The 19104-nt window shown below is 47.3% G+C and overlaps 1 protein-coding gene across 2 annotated transcripts; it reads left to right on the forward strand.

Annotated features, from left to right (window-relative positions):
- Positions 1-6377: 6377 nt before the first annotated feature.
- Positions 6378-18493, forward strand: CMPK2 (cytidine/uridine monophosphate kinase 2). 2 transcript variants are annotated; one of them, XM_079111151.1, is made up of 5 exons: positions 6378-7263; positions 8520-8631; positions 10929-11130; positions 15224-15359; positions 16885-18493. In XM_079111151.1, the coding sequence occupies exons 1-5, from the start codon at positions 6583-6585 to the stop codon at positions 16999-17001; spliced, it is 1248 nt and encodes a 415-aa protein (XP_078967277.1). In that variant the 5' UTR covers positions 6378-6582; the 3' UTR covers positions 17002-18493. The 2 variants fall into 2 exon arrangements, with proteins under 2 accessions (XP_078967277.1, XP_078967276.1); XM_079111150.1 differs by having other exon boundaries at positions 6388-7263; positions 15224-15457.
- Positions 18494-19104: the final 611 nt, after the last annotated feature.

The raw sequence follows: 19104 nt of genomic DNA on the forward strand, positions 1-19104 counted from the left end.
ATCTTCAATGGAGAATCGTGACCATCAGAGGAAATTACCAATTTCAATACCACCCTGCAGCTTGCCTGTTTTGTAAAGAGGAAGGAAAATGGCCCAATCTTCCCTATGTGTGATACTTCTGTGCCCTAAGGGATGAACCCAAATCGTGTCTACAACGTAAATTAGATCCAGCTATGATCACTGCCCTGCTGGAAGAAGCCCCTCCTAAGGAAGAAACATGAAAAATCGCCCAGATCTCCACTTCCTGTCATACCTGTCAACAACCCACAGGCCCCCTTACATCAAGGAGTGCTCCAGAAGTTAGTATCCCCCACTCTGAGGGAGGCTCAGTTTTCCCCCAAAGATCATAACTAAGGAGAGACTCAGCACAGACAGACCAGGGTTCACTACGAGATCAGAAAGGTACCTGAGGGTTTCATGGCTTCCAGGTTCACAAGTCACACCAGTAAGCGGGGATGCATCCGGAGACTTGCACCTCTTTCATGGCCACCCCCGAAAGAGGATAGATACAGGGGACACCTAATCACAACTGAGATGAGGGAGCAACAGGGCAGGTGACTGGTGAGGCCACTCAGTCCAGTGCCCCAGCATCTCTGGCAGGTTGGAAAGAGTCTCATCATAGGTCACAGCCACGCTGCGAAGGTAGCAGTTAAATTTAGCCGGTCACATGGCAGAAGGGGCAGGAACTGCTGACCGTTCGTGGCTCCAAACCTGGGGAGACATCCCCTAGGCAAAGCGACAGTGTTCTTGGTACAGATGCCCATGATTTGTTCTTTCATTCATCTTCAATGAGATGAGAGCCTTGGTCTCAAAAATAAAATGTGCTGCTAGCCTGCATTTAAAAAATTGGGACAGATTTCATCCTCAAACACTGAAAACAAAATAAAACAAAAGTCCTGCTAATTTTTTGCACCCAAGCCTGGCCTGATTACCAGCTGGGAGATTAAAAAATGCCCTCTGTAGGAAAACACAAATTTTAACACCATCTTACAGATAGTCTAGTTTCACAAAAGGAAAAAAATGGCCAAAGGTTCCCTAAGTGTAAATTTTTTTGCCTCTCAAGCTCAAAATGGCAGTTTTCCTTGCTCCTTAGCTGCTTGATACCCAGCTATAATGTAAGCTGTGTGAAAAAGTATTCAAATCAATCGGAAATCAAGAAGGCAAGAGTTTCACTTTTAAATCCAAGCTGCTGTGAAACAGAAAAGACCAGTTTCTCTTTCCTGGGCTTCAGCTTTTTCAATAAGTTCCTTCCTAAATGGCTTTCTCTTCTCTCCATAACACATTAAAATAAAAAAAAAAAAGCAAAGGAAGAAAAGATCCCATAAGTACAAGGTACTTCTTCTTAAAAATATTTTTCTAAGACTTCATGGGCTTCCAAATGCATTAACTATCTGAGCTGAATAAAATCTGATCCCAAGGTGCTCTCTGGTCTGATAAACCTATTCCATGTGCTCCTTTAGTAGCGTAATTATGGCCGTGTCATTTTTTTTCAAAGTCTTTTGTTTTTTGATGAATTCATCTTTGGTCCTGCACCAATTAGTCTGACTTTGTCCAACTGGAGTATCTAGCCCTCTGTTTTATGCTCTTTTGTTTATATTCAGAGACCAGTTTTTCAACTCTCAAATATGCTGGAAAATGAAAGAGATCATCTCCTTTAAAGAGTACTAGGAAAAAGAAGCCGTGGTGGTGTTTGCAGTGAATCTGCTCACGGAGGACTTGTGACCACCTGGACCTGGTTTTAGTGTCTGCCGTGGGTGACAGAGTCTACTCCAAATGTCCCCAGCTATAGAGTCCTGCCTCCTATCTGAGTCATACTGCAAGAATCTGTGATTGACTCTAAATTCTAAAGGGTTGATTCTGATAGTTTGTATAATTAGACATCTGTAACTCTGGTTTTCTGCAGATGAGAATCTAATGCCTGCAAAGGGCTGTACAATCTTTGCTTCCTGTTGAATTTTATGTACATGTGTGCATGCCTGTGTATTCTAAATTGAGTCTATATGTGTGTTTGCACATATATATCATGTTCTTGGTACCAAAATTGGCATATAGATGAATGAACACTCATAAATTAAAAAAAAAAAATCTAAATGTCTTTCAGGTCACGTGACTTAAATTGGTTTTAAAAAGAGTAAAAGGTTCTTTAAAATTATTAACTTACAGATTTTTTTAGGTGGCCAGTCAATCAAGAAAACACTAGTATCTATAAAATGTTTAACATCCATTGCTTTTAAGGATTTTTCTTTGGCAGAAGTAACTGACTTAAAATGTTAACTAGACTTGTCTGATACCTTGGTTTTAATGGTTGACATAATATTAACAACTAGAATGAATAAATTAGATTTAACATAAATGGGATTGACATTCATAAATGTTTGTTAAAAGGGTCATTTGATCAATTTACAAAGTTAAAATACTCATACATCAACTGCTAAATTTAAATTTAAGTACTCTTTGCTTCTTCCGTTCCATAAGACAACATATTTTAGGTTTACTAAATGTGCTTTTATAAATTGTCAGTAAAGAGAAAGTCAATTTAAGATGGCTTTGTTTCTGGATCTTCACTAAAAATAAGATGATTAAAGGTTAAAATTCTACACACAAAAAACAAGGAACAAAAACACCTAAACTTGTTTTGATAAACAAAACAAACAATTATAAGAAAAGCATACAGTATTGCATTTCATAAAAAATGTAATTTTGTACACATTCATAAATTTAAAGGACTGTTTCAAATTGCAAATTTAAATGTTCAACAACTAGGATAAAATATGTAAGGAAGTTATAGACACAAAAATGTATTTTCTTCATAAGGAAAAAGTGTTTCTGAAAGAGAAAGTATCTGGCATGGTAAAGTAATATTTTTGCCCTAAAGTTCAAAATAAAAAGTGAGGCAAGACAAAGCTAAGAATGTAAACAAGTTATAGAGTGTCAAGTAAGTTACAAAAGGTTTGTGAAAGGTAAATCTCAAAAAGTTTGTGTGTTTCAAAGTTGCATATCTTCACTATTACAGTCAGTTAAAGTTATTTAAGGAGATTTCTAAGGTGAACTAACCCAATATAAAAGTCTAACTTAAAAATTACAAGATTTTCTTAAAACATTTATCTGATCTTATTTATCAAGATAACTTCTTGTGTCTCATAGGATTTATTTAAGTCCTAAAGGAATTAAGGTTCAACCAATTTAAAAGTTTTTAAATGATTGTATTATAGCTCGGTTTAAATAAACAACTGTTATTTTAGAATATTACAATAGGGTTGACAGCCTAAATTTATGTGACTAGAGATAGATGTGTATACAAATGAAAGCTAAATACGTTTGTTGATCTTTGTCTAAGTGTAATGTTAAAGGTTATAAAATGAAAGCTTTGTGTGGTTAATACAGGCATGGTAACCAATGAAGGCTCACTTTTGTACGATATATCTGACATAAAGGTTCACACTGACGCTTAAAAACCGTTTCATTGTTATATAAATGAGATGCATTTAATATCAGATAACAATCTATTTCTGATACCTCACCTGAGTTAAGGCTCTGCCTCTCACCTTACTGTACGTTAGGATGGCTCCAAAATAGGCCATAAGTAAACTCATTTAAAGTTATGTTTGAAAGATAGATTTTTATTACAAAGATTACTGTGATCTCAAAACAAACAAGGGATATAATGTAAAACTAAGGAAAGATTTGGGTGAATTATAAAAGATATTTAAGGTTTGTTTTAGTCAGCTGTTTTGCTGCTGTGACTAAATGACCCGACCAGCACAACTGTAAAGGAAGAAAGGTTTACTTGAGGGCTCACAGTTTCAGAGGTCTTAGTCCATGGAAGGCTGGCTCCATTCCTCAGGGCTCCAGGTGAGGCTGAATGTCATGGTGGGAGGGGGTAACGGAGGGAAGCAGCTCACATCACAGTGATCAGGAAGCAGAGAGAGAGACTTCCCTCCCCAGACACAAATATATCTACCCCAAAGCCACGCCCCAATTCCCACCTCCTCCAGTCACACCCACCTGCCTCCAGTTACCACTCAGTTAATCCCAATTCACTGATTCGGTTAAAACTCTCACAACGCATTCACTTCTCCTCTGAACCTTTTTACAATGTCTCACACATGCGCTTTTGGGGGCTACCTCACATCCAAACCATAAAAAGGTTGTAAGAAAGCTGTAAAAAAATAACGAAATTTGTCAAGAATTTCATATATTATGAATTAAAAATTAATGGATCTTTGTAGAGGTTAAATCGATATTAAATATACTTTAGTGCTATAATAGAAACTATGTCTCTTGATTTGAAGCTATTATGCAAATTAAAACCTCATACAACTTTATAACTGTTGCCCGTTAGTATTTTATAAAATTAATACTTCTAACAAACCACCTGAGCTAACTTAAGACAATAAAATCATCAACTATAGGAGAGATAGAATATATTGCTGACTTTTGGTACTAATACTAACCCCAATTAATTAAAAAGGATTATGGTAAAATTATAGACATAAAAGTATGGTGAAACTGACTTGATGAATGTTTAAAACCAAAATTTGGGGACCAAATTCAAGGAAATAAAAGGGCTAAAAAAAAAGCACCCAATATTTTGGCCCTTGCCCTATAGGGTCAGCTGGAATTCAAGGAATAATATGACTTCTCTAAGGGCCCTGAAACTCTCCTTAGTCACTCAACCTCCTGATCAGGGGGATTGCGGGGACTCTAGAGAAAGGAAGCCAACCAGTGCACATTCTGCAAACAGGAGGGTCTTTGGAAAGGGAAAAGTCCCTGGTGCTTCTGAGGGAAGCCCCATGTGTTCAACCATCCTGATCCTTCTGGCTGATTGGCAGAGGAAAGCTAAGGAGCCAAGAGGCTTCTCAAAGTTTCCTAGAGTGATCCCTGATAAATCTCTGTGGACTTTCAATGGTAGATAAGAGTAGCCAATTTTTTGACCAAATTAGTCTTGAACACCTGGCAGAAAAGTATAACCAAAACACAGACAGACAGGGACATTTTTAAAGGCAACGGCTTCTTAATGTGACTTGAGGTGTATACTTGTGTCAGTCCTCCCAAAATAAGTAAAACTGGGAGGCTATGAAGAAGGGGTTCTTACATAGGGTGTCTGACAACTACCACAGAAGATGTGCCAGGGGGACAAGTTTGTTCTATGTCACTTTGAGAGTCCTCGGTGACGCAGCAGAAGGAATTCTTCTGCTGACACAGCGGTGAGGCCAATGGAAAGCTCCTTTACAGAAGGCAGAGGCCATTCCACAGGTCCAGGTGAAACCTGTGCCACTGTAGAAATGAAAAGCTGTGTGTATGATTCTGGCAACTTGGCTGATGTTTCTAAAGTTTAGATAGCCTCCACTCACAAGTATAAATGACAAGTCAGGCCACACCTTGAAATCTAACGAGCTACTATCTCCGTGGTCTTCAGAGACTGGCTGATAACACTGATTGTCTTTGTGCTGTTTGCAAAATACAACACTTTGCCGTCTTGCTTATTGTTGTACCAGTATGATCCTTACCCTGTGAATACCTCGTCCAGTCACTTGCCAGCTGCTACCATGGACCTCGGTACTGCCCTGATGCACTAGTCACCTGCAGAATCTATTAAGCTCTGGACGGTCACAGCAATGCCACCACCATGGAAGTACCACCTGACTTTACCGGTTAGATAGGCCTCTGCAAGAGGCTGTTCCCCTCTCAACACCCCTCTTCAGCCTGAAGAGGCTGCAGCAGTCATAGCCCCATTCCCTAAGAGCTGTTAGGGTTACCTCTGCAGGGGGGAATGACGTCAGGTGGAAGAGATAAAGCCAGGAGGGAAGGGAGATGGGCCTGGGTAACTTCCCGGTCAGAAGAGCACAAACCCCACCTGCAGATATTTGCTAAGAAACTTACAAAAAGGTGATTTTTAAATCAGGACCTACTGACGGGAGAAGTCCGTGCATCTCCAAAGAAGGAAAAATGCCTGACTGATACTTTGACTGGACTAAAGGTTGCATGAACTCACCCAGTGCCTTATCATCAGGGACTGGGCAGGAGCTGACTTCCTTAAACCTATAGATCTATCTAAACCCCGAGACAGGAGCCACTCTTCCGCTTCCCTCTCTTGGGACCGCTCCCTCTTTGGTCGCTCAGCTTGCTTTCTATTACTCTAGTAAATTCTGTTACTTTGCTCTCACCCTGGTGTCCGTGGAATTTATTCATCAGATTCACGAGATGAAGAACCCAGCCCCGTAGGGACAACCCTAGCCCCATACGCTGGGCATAAGCAACCGCGGAGGAGTTGCGGTTGGGTGGGGCAGCCTGCCGCCCAGGTCCAGGCGGCTCAGGTGCTGGTCTGCCGCCAGCCTAGACCGGATTAGGGTAGTGGGGACGCCCCAGGTAGAGGCGCACACGCAGGCGGCAGCAGCGCGCCCGGGACGCGGGGCGAGCCTTTGCTGTCCCCGCGCCAGCGGTTTAGGAAGCGGCTTTCCGGCGAGGAGAGGCCGCGGGGAGGCGCCCGGGGCCCCGCCCGCCGGTAGCTTTCGTTTCCCGCCGCCAGCCCTCTGGAGAGTTTCCATTACCCCGCGCCGCCGAGGCCCGGGGGTGGCGCTTATGGCTTTTGCCCGGCGCCCGCGCGCCCCGCTGCCACTCTGGCTGCTCTCCGGGCGGCTGCGCGCGTGGCGCGGGCTCTGCGCTCCGGCCATGGCTCCGCCGAGCTGCTTCGCTCTGGAGCTGACCGACTGCACTTTGGCTCACTTCGCTCTGGGCGCCGAGGGCTCGGAAGCGTGCCCGGACCCCCGCCTTTCTGAGCTGCTGGGGCCCCCGGGGCGCAGCTATTCGCTGTGCGTGCCGGTGGCCGCGGGCGACGGCTGCGGGGCCCGAGTCCGCGCGGCTCGGGTGCACCAGAGCCTGCAGCACCAGCTGCGCCGCGGCCCCTTCCAGCGCTGCCAGCTGCACAGGCTGCTCGGCTACTGCCCAGGCGGCCAGGCGGAAGGCGTGCAGCGCGGCTTCCTGCTGCGCGACCCCAGCGAGGGCCAGGACACCCGGCGCGCTCTGCTAGAGCTGCTGAGCAGGTGCCAGGAGGCTGCGCGCCCGCACCTGGGCGAGTTCGAGGCCGACTCGCAAGGCGTCCTGTGGCAGCGAGCCTGGGTACTGCAGGAGAGCAGGCAGCTGCAGGTGGGCTGTGCACGCGTTCTGCCCATCCCGGAGCCCCCGCTGCATCCAGCGGTGCCCCACCTCCTCAGCTCCGCGGTTTTCCGGGACCTGGACGCTGCCCGGGCTGTTTTAGAGACGGTAAGAGTTCTTTTCCTACAGGTTGGCATCGGGTTCCCCCAGATGGGAACGGAACCAAGCAGCCTGCTCCCGGCAGGCTGATCTGTAAAGAATTTCCTTTCCGGCTGGTTTATCAGTTAGTGAGACATCCTGTATGCCAGGCTCTGGCTCCTTCAAGATTCTTGTCTGCAGGGAACTTCCAGGCTGGCACAGAACACATCCCAACACGAGCAATGCCCCGCTCGCTGTGGTTGCAGGCAGAAAGTTCTCCAGCAGGGTGGGGAGGGACTGGGAATGGCAGGACAGTGCCAAAGGGGTGATTTTTCTTGATAGTGGCTGCCATTCAGGGATCGTGGCGTGAAAGAACCTTAGGCTTAAATAGTCTTCCTCCTTGGTGCCTGTGGGGCCCTACCGTCACTCCACCACTGTTGTCTTTTCCTTTGAAACCCATTTGTGGTTCAGGGTTGGCGTCAATGATTAAGGAAACCTGTGAGTCACAGAATTGAGAGACTGAAGACTCTGACCCCAGGTGGAGTCTGGGGCATGCAGTCTGGTCCACAGCCCTGTGATTCAGCAACCGTGGGGGTCAGGGTTGCAGAGTGGTTAAGAGCGCAAAGTCATTCAATCTCTGGCACATGTGCTTGCTTTCGATAAGCTTCTCCGGTGCCCTTTGCCTCAGTCACCTTAACTCATAAGACGGAGTAATCCTAATGCCATTCTTACAGTCATCTTTGGAGGTTGGGTAACTTCATGTTGTGAAGCACTTGGTAGACTGGCTTGCCTGAGTAAGCACATAAATAAGTAGGGTCTGGGCCTCGTGGGGCAGTGCCGTGAGCTTGGGATGCAGTACTGCCCAGCTAAGCACTTGGAATTCTCGGGCAGATCCTGCTCTGCCAACCTTGGCAATTTCCCAGCTCCCTGAGCCCTTAGGAGAGGACAGAAGGAGACTGCTCTGGAGAGAGCCTGTGCTGCAGCTCACTGACCAGCTTGCTGCCCTCTATCCAGGAGGGGCCTCTGGTTCCACTCCGACTGTGTTATCCTGCCCTGCAAGTGTGTCTCAAGGAATGCAGGATGTGTGCAATCCAGAGTTGAGCCTTTGAGAGCCTCAGTTACACATTACAAAATGAAGGAGGCCAGCATGTCCCAGCTTCAGGATACCAGAAGTTCCATGTGCCTCGTGGCCCTTGGTTTAATGTAGGCCCGGTCTTTGGCAAGTTCGAGACAATTTCTACAAAAGCCCCAATGTTTTGCACTGATGTATATCCCTTGTTTTGCAGTGTACGTCTATTCCGGAAGCCCAGGCGGTGCTTGACCTGGTTGACCAGTGCCCAAGGCAGGTCCAGAAAGGAAAGTTTCCGGTCATTGTCATCGAAGGACTAGATGCCACTGGTAAGAGACTTTGCAGTCATAGGCAATGGCATTAACTGATTGGTTGTGGAATAAAAATAGTTCTTACAAAATAGAACTATATACAGAGCCTCAAGTATCTGACTGTACTGTACAGCGGGTGCTGGACCAGGCAGGCCATAAGGCTGGCCTCCCCAGAGACACCGTGCAGACGGTGCAAGGTCTGAGAAAAAGCCCAGTCAGGGGATGAGTGCAGGGAGGGCCCTCCATAAAGGGAAATGGCCTGGACACCTGTGCACTTGACCCAGCATGGTGTGTCTGAGAACCTGGCATTTCAGAGGAGCTTTTGGGGAAAATCTGGAAGAATGAGGAAATGGAGAAGAACAAAGCCTTATGAGCTGCGTGGCTCTCACCGCTGAGACCAGAGGCACAAGGGAAGAAGCATGGCTTCCTGGGCAGGCGAAGGTGGAGAGGAGAAGGCTGAGCATGGAGAAGAGTAGCACTGGCAGGGTTTGGCTTGAGGACCTTCCCCTGCCTTGTCAACTTAGGGCACACACTTACTTTAATAGCATCATAGGTAGTGTCGAGTGGGAGCCCTGTGTCATTACCAGATGGACTGTGGTGCAGACAGAGGGCTAGCCTTGAAGTCCTGGCTCCCTCTGAGTGATCGGGGAGGAGAGGAAGTGGCCTTGGACTTCAGATGGCCAACTCTCGCTCCGTGGCTACGCCAGCTGTGCCAGCACTGGTCACTGTTGTGTGGTAGTCACAGAGAATCTCAACAGCATCAGTCCTCCAGCCAGTGTGGTCTCCGTTCATTTGTTTTATACCTAAAGCTAATTTAGATTCTGTGGGGTTAAAAAATGTCCAAACATTTAACATCAGCACACGTGTGTGCATGAAAAACTCACAAGCAGATGGTGTGGTGTGGAGAGGAGGGGTCTGCCTGTCAGAAGTGTGTCCTGGGCCCAGGCCCCTTAGCAGGGTGTTTGTGTAATTTGTGCTCAATTTGTTCCTCTGCAAGATGATTAGATAATAACTTTTGTAGGGTCATTGGGAGAAATAGAAGCATGCTGCGTATTGAGCTCCTTAGGAGCTCAGAGAAGCCAGCAAACAGTGTCCTGGAGTAGACGACTTTCTTATCTGCACCCATGCTGTGCTCAGGTTGGCAGTCAAGGCACATGAGATGGGTCCAGACAAGTGGCTGAGGTGCGCATGCCCCTGAGGCTGTGCAAAGGGACTCAGAAAGAGGCTGAGCAGAGCTGAGACTCTGAGGAGGAACCAAAGTCTAAATCGAAATGCAGCAGCTCCAGTGGCCAAGCCCAGGGGACCCTTGGCAGGAAGGAGTGATAGAGTCAGGGTTGCAACTGGAAGGGGGTTGAGGAAGTGGAAGCCAGGGGCGAGGAAGTGAGGAAGGGAGGTGGGACAAGTGGAGTCACTGGGGATGCCACGTGTGTTCGTCAGCTTCTCACCACTGCGACCCTAATCCTGACAGATACAGTTTCAGGGGGAGATGATTTTTTTTGGCTCGTGGTTTCCGAGGTTTTAGTCCATGGTTGGTTGGCTCCATTGCTCTTGGCCAAAGATAAGGCAGGAGATCATGGTGGTGGAAGGAAAGCTGCCTAGCTCCTAGGAGCTGGGAAACAGAGAGAGAGAGAGAGAGAGAGAGAGAGAGAGAGAGAGAGAGAGAGAGAGAGAGAGAGAGAGAGAGAGAGAGAGAGAGAGAGGAGAGACACACACGCACACCAGGAGCAAGAGTCAGCCCCTGAGGGCATACTCTTATGGTGGTCTGCTTCCTCCAACCTGCCTCATCTCCTAGTCCATTCACATTGTTCATCAAATGGTCTGCTTCACCAAAGCAGCCAGAGCCCCCACGGTCCCAACGCTTCCTAAAAGCCCCGCCTGATGCACTGCCACCTGGGGAACAAGCCTTGAACATAGGGAACCTTGTGGGACGTCCCAGGTCCGAACCATAACATCCTGCCTGGGTCACTCCTCAAAACAGGTAAAATCCGGGGGATTGGCAAGGGCGAGCAGAAGCGTGGACCAGGAATAAAGGTTGCATGTGAAGGGAGCTCTGGTACCAGGAGCCTGCATACCCCAGTTCATCATTAATTCATAAAAACGAAGAGCATCTGGTTTCCTTCCAAGGCTTCTAATACCAAGCAGAGGAATCCTAAGGTCATCCAAGTCTACGCCTGTTTATAAAGTACCCTAGGATGTGATTGCTTCCTTTGAATTACAGATTGAAGGAATTATTTTGCTTCTTGATGTTAATGTGAAACTTCTGACACAACAGGGGCTGTGGCTAAACTGTGGCACCTTCTGTTTGTGACTTGCAGGGAAGACCACGGTGACCCATGCAGTCTCCGAGTCCCTTCAGGCTGTCCTCTTATACTCACCACCCTCTTGCATCGGCCAATGGAGGAAAATCTTTGATGATCAACCAACTATTATTAAAAGAGCATTTTACTCTTTGGGCAATTACATGGTGGCATCTGAAATAGCTAAGGAATCTACTCGGTCTCCTGTGATTGTAGACAGGTGTGTATAAAGGTTCCTTGCACCAGCATTTCTCCCTGACCCATGAGTGTGTGGTGTGCGCACAAGTGAAACTGTGTTAAGATCATAGTAGCAACCGAGTCTGGCATTTATTAATTGCCTATAGCAGTCCTGGCATTTGGCTAAGAACTTACGCACGTTTTAGTGACATCTGGATGAGTAACTTGGGTAGAAAGATATCAAACGTTATCCCCAATTAACTTCTTAGAAACAGATCCTAGAAAGGTTGAATAACTCGCCAGTGAATGAGAAGCCTGGGCTTCACCTGTCTCTGCTGTTAGTGTTCGTTTGTTCATTGACTTATTCAGCAAAGACTGGTTGGACACCTACTGTGTGCCAAAGACTTCTCAGCTCAAAGGATTCAGGGTAAATTAGATAGGCAGTACCCTGCTGCTGTGGAACAGTGACCAGGAAAGCCGATATGTAGGGTAGTATCAGAAAACGTACATATGGGGAAGAGGTAATCAGGGGAATATGACAGAAATTCACCAAAGCCCCACTGGATAGGGCGCAGAGGGCCTGCCTGAGAGGGCATCTCTGAGCGGTGATCAAAAAGAGTCAGGCATGATAATTCCAGGGGTGCAGAAAGGATTGTGGAAGCCAGAGACTGACAGATTCAAGGACCCAAGGGAGGCCCATGTGCTGGAACCCAGCCAGTGAGGGCAGCTTTCTGGAAGAAAGGAAGGGAAAGGTGGGACAGGTCAGTAGGGCCTGCAGGCCCAGGAAAGAGTGAATTTTATTCTGAGTATAGTGGGGAATTATTTAAAGATTTCAGCTACGGAAGTGGCATGAACTGGTATTTTAAAATTTTTACATGTAAGAAATAGCTTTAAAATGCAGTAAAAATGGACAAAAGATATATAGCAAGTGATGCTGAGTTTAAAATCATCCCAACACGGGTATAGAAATGACAACCAAAAAAGATTTTGTTTTGCTCCCAGAAGTTTGGTGAAGACTAATTAAAATTTCTTCCCACCCTGGGTTGGAGAAGATATGGATTCATGGGAACTCGAATGTGGGGCTGACCAGAGTGAACACTGGCACAGTCTTGCAGAGCAGGTAGAGGAGATGTAGCACGGGGAAGGTTGCTTCCAGCCTCTGAAGGAACACTTTCCAGAGTTTATTTCAGCATCATTTACACTATTGAAAAGTTTGAAAAACCCAAAGCCCACCAACATAGACAGACAGGTAAATACTGGCATGTTTATAAAATGGACTATCATGTGGCAGTATTCACAAGGGAGCTGCATCACTGTGCATAGATTACAAAACCATAACGTTCAATGAAAAAGATCCAGCTGCAGAAAAGATGGTCAGCAGAATGCCGGTGGACAAAGCTGCGAGCATGGAGATGGAGGGACGCTAGCCCTGGGCTGAGGAGAGCCACCTCCCCTGGTGCAGAGAGCAGTGATTGCCAGGGAGCTTCATTTGTAATGCTTTATTCCCAACATTACAAAGTGTTCCTTTTACTGCTTTCTGTGCAATTTTAGTAGTTTTTGAAGTTAAGCAATTGCATTTAAGCAATTCAATACATATTAAGAAGAGTATTAATCATAAATGTAAATCCCAAGGAATTTCAGAAAGTGAGGTATCCAATAACCTGAACCCAGTGTTATGCTTAGATGCTCTGTGACCCCCAAAGGCTCATGTGTGAGACAATGCCAGAAAGTTTAGAGGTGAACTGATCGGGTTATGATTGTTTTTACCTAATGAGTGCATTAATGGGGATTAATTGGGTGGTGACTGTAGGCAGGTAGGGTGTAGGCAGGTAGGGAGGTGGCCCCCAGGGACATGCTTTGGGATTTATATTTTGTCCCTTGTGAATGAGAATCTCTGTCTGCTTCCTCATGCCAGTCCTGAACTGTTTTCCTTCGGCACCCTTCTGCCATGATGTTCTGCCTCATTAGGCCCCAAGCAATGGAGTCAGCCAACTACAGACTGAGGCTTCTGAAACCATGATTCTCAGATAAACTTTTCCTCCTTTAAAATTGTTTTGGTCACAGTGAAAAAGCTGACTCAAGCACCGGGTTGAGAATGAGAGCTTGCTGCACCCCATGCATCTGCTCCTTCCCCACCTGGATGCTCTCCATTCTCCTGCCCAGTAGCAGCCACCATCCCGATGGCAACTACCACATATCCATTTGCCTATTCCTGAACTGCCTATGAATACAACTCTACATTGCATGCTACTTGCATTCAGTTTATTTCACACCCCCTTGTGTTTCTGAGGTCTGTGTCTTGATATGAACTTGGTTTTACACGCCTTTGGTGCAAAGTGTATGCAGTTCTGTAGCATAAATTTCCAGAAGTGGAACTGCAGGGGCTTGGTGTTCAGGTGTATTCAGCCTTACTAGGTATGGAACAAAGTTCCTAGAGTGGTGGAAACAATTCACAGCCTCATCTTGCCCCGTGGGCGGGTCTGAAGCCTCCCTGGGGAGTCCCAGTAGTGCAGTCTCTGTTCTAGCCTCTGCTGGTTCATGTTGGGAAGCTGGGTAATTACAATCTGCTTTGCTGAATCTGTGAAGAGAATTCCTCCTCCTTTCTTGAAATAATATCTTTCTCTGCGTAATTTTTGGTGTATCTGAAATATTTCACAATGAGATCACCCAGATGGTTTGTCTAGAATAAAGGATGAGGTGGTGCCTTGGGGACAAGATGAAATCAGTAAGTTCAGCTGTGTAAGTGAGTGGCAGGCACGGAGGATTCACTTGGTGGTGGGGGTGGTGGGGGTGTTTTAATTGTTTCCGCGTTGGCCAGGTGTGAGGAATGCTGGAACACACAGCAAAGCTCGAGGAATCTTGCTCCTCTGTGGACACTTGCCTCAGTGTCAACCTGCCCAGGTTGCCACGTCTGAAATCATTCCCTGGTATTTCAAGGGGGAAGACTAGAATTTTCAGACTGACCTGCTGCCCTCGGTGCTGAACAATACCTGCAGTGGAGGCAGGTACTCATGCTCTCCACTCCTTGGCTTTCTGATCTGTCACGGGGTATATTTAGGTTCCCTTCCCTGCCTGCTCTCAAGGCCTGTGATGCCTAGCAGTGAGTTGATTCACCAGCAAGGGCTCCAACACTAGCAAATCACCCTACAAATACACAGCACGACTCTGAAGCCCCACGTGCTGTATTGGCAAATGGTTCTGGGTCTGTGCTTCCCCAACGGCGGGACCAAGAACACCAAATAGTGCAGAGTGCCGCTGATGTTCAGGGGTTGATTATTTTAAAAGAACAGCAGGACTGTCAGTGAGAGAACCCTGCGGAGAGTAGGCCTTAATTCTTTCTGCTTTGTGTCCCTGGATGGTCTGCAGTTTGGTTCTTGTCAGAGGAGAAGCAAACAGCAGCTGTCTTGTCTGGGTGGTTTGTCCATGTTTGAAGGTTTTAGCGGGACCTTCTCTGGCTGGATGCTGCAGAGGATGGCGTGATGGGTGAGGGTGGCATGGTTCAGGGGTGACCTTGTCACCCCTGAGGCCTTCATAGGTCTGTTCTTGCTCAAGACTCTACAGTAAAGAAGTCTTGTTGAATGAGATGCCAGACTCTGTCTTCATACTGAGAATTTCACTTAAAGGACCTGGCGCGTGCAGATGCCCTTGGAGGTCTGGGTGCGAGGCCTTGTCTGCCTGCCTGATACCGATGGGCGGTCAGAGGCCTGGTGGCTCAGGGCCTCCAGCCCAGGGTCCCCTGGGTGGGCATGTTCCATGTTGAAATAGCATAGGAGTTGGTGCGGGCTTTCCGGAGTTTGCCCAAGACACAGCACTAAAGCAAAAGGAAAGGCCCACAGGTCTGTCCTGCTGCCCGCACCCCAGCCCAGGAGAGCTCTGTGGGGCGGACACCATGCGGCAGCCTCGGCTCATGGCAGGGGGAGTTTAAATGGAGTAAATGCAGCCTCATGAAGAGCCCACTCTTACCACTCTTGTTTTTAAGCTCTTCTATGATTTTTCCATAGAACTCAGTTTGGTTTGCTTGTTACATCACCTGGGAACCTGCGGGCAGCCCTGGTTTCCCTGCCTGGCCAGCTGATCCCCTGATGCTGCTTTGACTTCTGGCTGATCCGGGAACTCACAGCTACTTTCCTTCTCAGGTTCTGGCACAGCACAGCCGCCTACGGCATAGCCACCGAGCTGAGCGGGGGTCTGCAGCACCTGCCGCCCGCCCACCACCCTGTGTACCAGTGGCCAGGGGACCTGCTGAAGCCGGACCTTGTCCTGCTGCTCACCGTGAGTCCTGAGGAGAGGGCGCAGAGGCTGCGGGACCGGGGCCTGGAGCAGACCAGAGAAGAGGCTGAACTGGAGGCCAACAGCGTCTTTCGTCAGAAGTAGGTTTCCCTGAAGCAGTGCAAGGGGGGCGTCCCTGCAGGAGGGAACCAGAACTGGCACTGGCTTTAGGCGCATGGAGGAAGTGACATTGCTCCCATATTTCCACTGTAAGAGGTAGTACCCTTGGAGCTCCGTCAGCCCCTGGGGACAGGCCCCGTACTGTCATTTAGAAGTCAGATCTCCATTGACTGGAGAGCAGACCATGCCAGGCCCAGCCAGGACCAGCATGAGTCTGGGTGAGACAGGGAGGGTGTCTGGTCCTCAGTTTCCCCAGCCTGGATATAATGGGCAGAGGGCCCCAGTGCTCACTGGGCATCACGCATTTGCCTTACATGTAGTTCAGTCCTGCTGCATCCTTGCACAAGCCACGTGGGCCTTATTTTAACGGTGTACAGAATGGAGGCTCAAAGGATTATTTGTCTAAATTTCTGTTAAGTAGTAAAACTGGGATTAAAGTCAAGATCTTTGTGCTTCGAAGGAAGTGTGTTTGTTTTGCTTAGAGAGTTATGAGCACCCTTGCAGATGAGTCCAGACAGGCTTGTGGCTTCATGGCCCAGTGTGACTCACTTTCCGGCACTGGTTCTGGAGGGGAACCAAAGTGATTTAAAGAGATAAACAATGATAGCATTGTCATCACAGAGTGATGTCACCTACGAAGAATAGAACTGCTGCGTGTGAAGATATCACGTTAGCAATTTGAATGAACACACATTCAATTAAGCCTCTTTACAAGCTCCTGATAAAGTGATTAGTTCAGTATTTATTACACAAGGAACAGAGATAGGACAGGGAGTGTGGCAGGCTGTGTAGCTAGCATGTGGCACAGCAGATGCTCCAGCTCCAGGCCCTGTCCTAACCACCATGCCACAGAGCCTGTGATGGACAGACACTGGCCACTCATGGATGTCAAAACAGCTGACCGGAAGGGACAGATGCTAGATGACCCTGGTAGGAGCCATGCATTCCAAGTCCTGAGTCAAGTGGAGGCAGTGAGTGTGCAGAGGATTCTGGCCCCTGTCAAATCATCCAGGGAGCAGCCCAGGGAGAAATTGGCCATTGGCCTATTAATCTCTTTGAACTTCCATTTCTTTTTTTTTTTTTTTTTTTTTTTTTTTTTTGCTAAACAGTGATGACGATGGTTCCTCCCCTTGGGTTGCTTAGCATATTAAATGAGAAGAATCGGGCAGAATGCTAATGCTTGGCAGATGATACGTAGTCAATAACTGCTAGCTAGTCAACATTATTGCTAAGTTATCATTTATTAAGCAAAATGCATTAAACCTCATTGGCAGGCAAGGCTGGTGGCCGAGGGCAGCTGTGAGGGGCGTGGGGAGGGACGGGGCTTTGTGCTGTTTCCATCACGTAGCAGGCTCTCTGCAGGGAGCCGTGCCAGGAAGTAGGCTGACTTCCTTCTGCCTGCCCCCAGGGTGGAGGCGTCCTACCGAAGGATGGAGAATCCCCGCTGCCTCCAGGTAGACGCCAGCCCCTCGAGAGAGGAGGTCCTGCAGACCGTTCTGCGCCTGATCCGAGCCACTTTCAATGACTCGTAGGCCCTCTGCTCACCAGAGCAGTGTCGTTTGTTAGATCCAGGACTGCGTTTGGCTCCCGGCTCCCCGTGTTATGTTGCATGGGTACATCACACGGCAGAAAACAGGGACTGGCGTTTGTTTTCACTCAGCCATTGTGCTCTCTTCTGGCTGCAGGACCTGGCCAGCTTGTGCCTGGCGGTGCTCCACAGGGACTGGCCAGTGCTTTCTGCCCAGAATGTGGAAAATCTCCTCAAACCATGTTTTTAACTTCATCACTATCAGATTCCTCAAAGATGTGTCTTACCCAGAAAGTGTCACAGGTACAGAAGCACCAGGAAGATCTTCGCGGCCCCTTCTGGCATACACCTGCTTGACTAGCACGTGACTCGCAGTGATGACTTCCAAATCGGTGGCACCACATCTCCCAGCCTTGCACTTCCACGCAGTGTGGCCGTTTAAGGTCATTCCTACCGAGCTGTTGGTGCTGGGGACACTTACAGAGAAGGCAGCAACCTGTGTCCGAGGCTCCGAGCCCCTTGGGTGGGGCCCTGGGATCACACTCAGCTGAACAGGGAGCTGAGCAGCCGAGCCTCTCTCACGCTCTCACGCAGGCGCGCCAGCCTTCTGTGCGCTCGTTTCCCTCCCTTCTTTTGAAATGCGGCTCAGAATGTAGTGAGCAGTCTGCGCGAGCTGCTTGCCTTTCCTTAGCCAATCCAGCAGTTTATTTATATTGATGTTTACATCATGCATTTTCTCAGTGTAGGAGCTATGAGTCACTAATTAAAGTTGAAGTCAACAAGCTAAATGCAATGTTTGTTGTGTATTTTCATTGCACAAATTTAGTTGATCTTTCTCAGTGAGCACAGTGTGTCCTGGAATGGGTTTTTTTGGTAAATTATCTTGCACTGGAATGTCTTGGGATTGCATATGGAGTCAGCTTTGAGATCTGTTTGGCTAGAAGAGGGTAGCTGAGAAAACAGGGACTTAATGACTTTGTGGCCTTGGTTGAGTCATGGAACTTCAAATAGTCTGTGTTACTTGATCTGAAAAGGGACAAAAGTTCTTGGTCTTAGGAGATGCTTGAACTAGGAGATGCTAGAATTCCTTCTAGTTCTAAGGTGATGAATCTGTAAATTATTTGATCCTGTCTACCATTTCTTAAGAAAACTTCACCCTAAAATAATCAGATGTAAGTCCTTCCCAGATTTATCATAGGGCATCTTTAATTATAATCCAGTTTAGTAATAACATCATACTATTTTTCAAATGAACTATAGATAATTTATACACAATATATTTGTCTATATAGATTATGTGGTTGGTTTCAGTTGAAAGTGTTTTTAAAGCCGGTAAATAGAATTAGGTCTCTTTGCAATGTAATATCTAATTATATTATTGGTTTTATTTACTTTAAACATTTTTAAAGCTTTTGCTGGCAACCTAGAAAAACAGTCACCTAATGCTTTATGTCTCTTGCAAATGAATAAACTTGATATGGTTTTCTCAGCTGTGCTGTGATCACGGGTGTGTGTAATTTGTCCACAGACGGCCCTGAGAGTTCCTCCCAACGCTGTCCAGCTCAAGAGCAGGGAAATTTGGGCAAGGAAATTGGAGGGTGCAGGCTGGCTGTGAAGTGGAACTGGCGGTCGAGGGGCTTCCAGATGCGAGGAGAGTGATGGTTTTATTTTAAACACTGTTTCCTCAATATAAATAGTAAAGGGATCTTTGTACACAAGATGGGCAGGTGATTTGTTACAGATAAGTCGGCACCTCCTGCCTCCAAACAGATGACAAGTAACTGTTTGCCTGGCTCTGATCCCTGCGAGTGGGGTGCTGCTTCCGTTCTCCCAATAGGCCATTTGTTGTCCCCAGTGTCGATTCTCCCTTTCCGCCACAGTCCCAGAATTTTAGATGGACATGAGGCAGCTGAGAGGGCAGAGCAAATTCCTGCATTCCCAAGGCTCTCTTCAGCTCCCTGTGGTTGGCCAGCTAGATTTTTGCCAGGAGCAGAAGGGACAGAGAAATGGCCCTGTAGAAACCACGAGTGAGGAGGACCCTGCAGCACTGGAGAACAGTGGAGAGGTACAGACGTGTCCCTGGGCCACCACCCAGCCGGG

This window comes from Sciurus vulgaris, assembly GCF_902686455.1.
Source record: "Sciurus vulgaris genome assembly, chromosome: 14".
NCBI lineage: Eukaryota > Metazoa > Chordata > Mammalia > Rodentia > Sciuridae > Sciurus > Sciurus vulgaris.

Excerpts from the sequence above, each read along its gene's own strand:
- CMPK2 (XM_079111150.1), top strand. The coding sequence starts at position 6,583 with ATGGCTTTTGCCCGGCGCCCGCGCGCCCCGCTGCCACTCTGGCTGCTC. Across the intron at positions 7,264-8,519 it reads CCCGGGCTGTTTTAGAGACG|TGTACGTCTATTCCGGAAGC; the intron begins GTAAGAGTTCTT and ends CTTGTTTTGCAG. Across the intron at positions 15,458-16,884 it reads AACAGCGTCTTTCGTCAGAA|GGTGGAGGCGTCCTACCGAA; the intron begins GTAGGTTTCCCT and ends GCCTGCCCCCAG.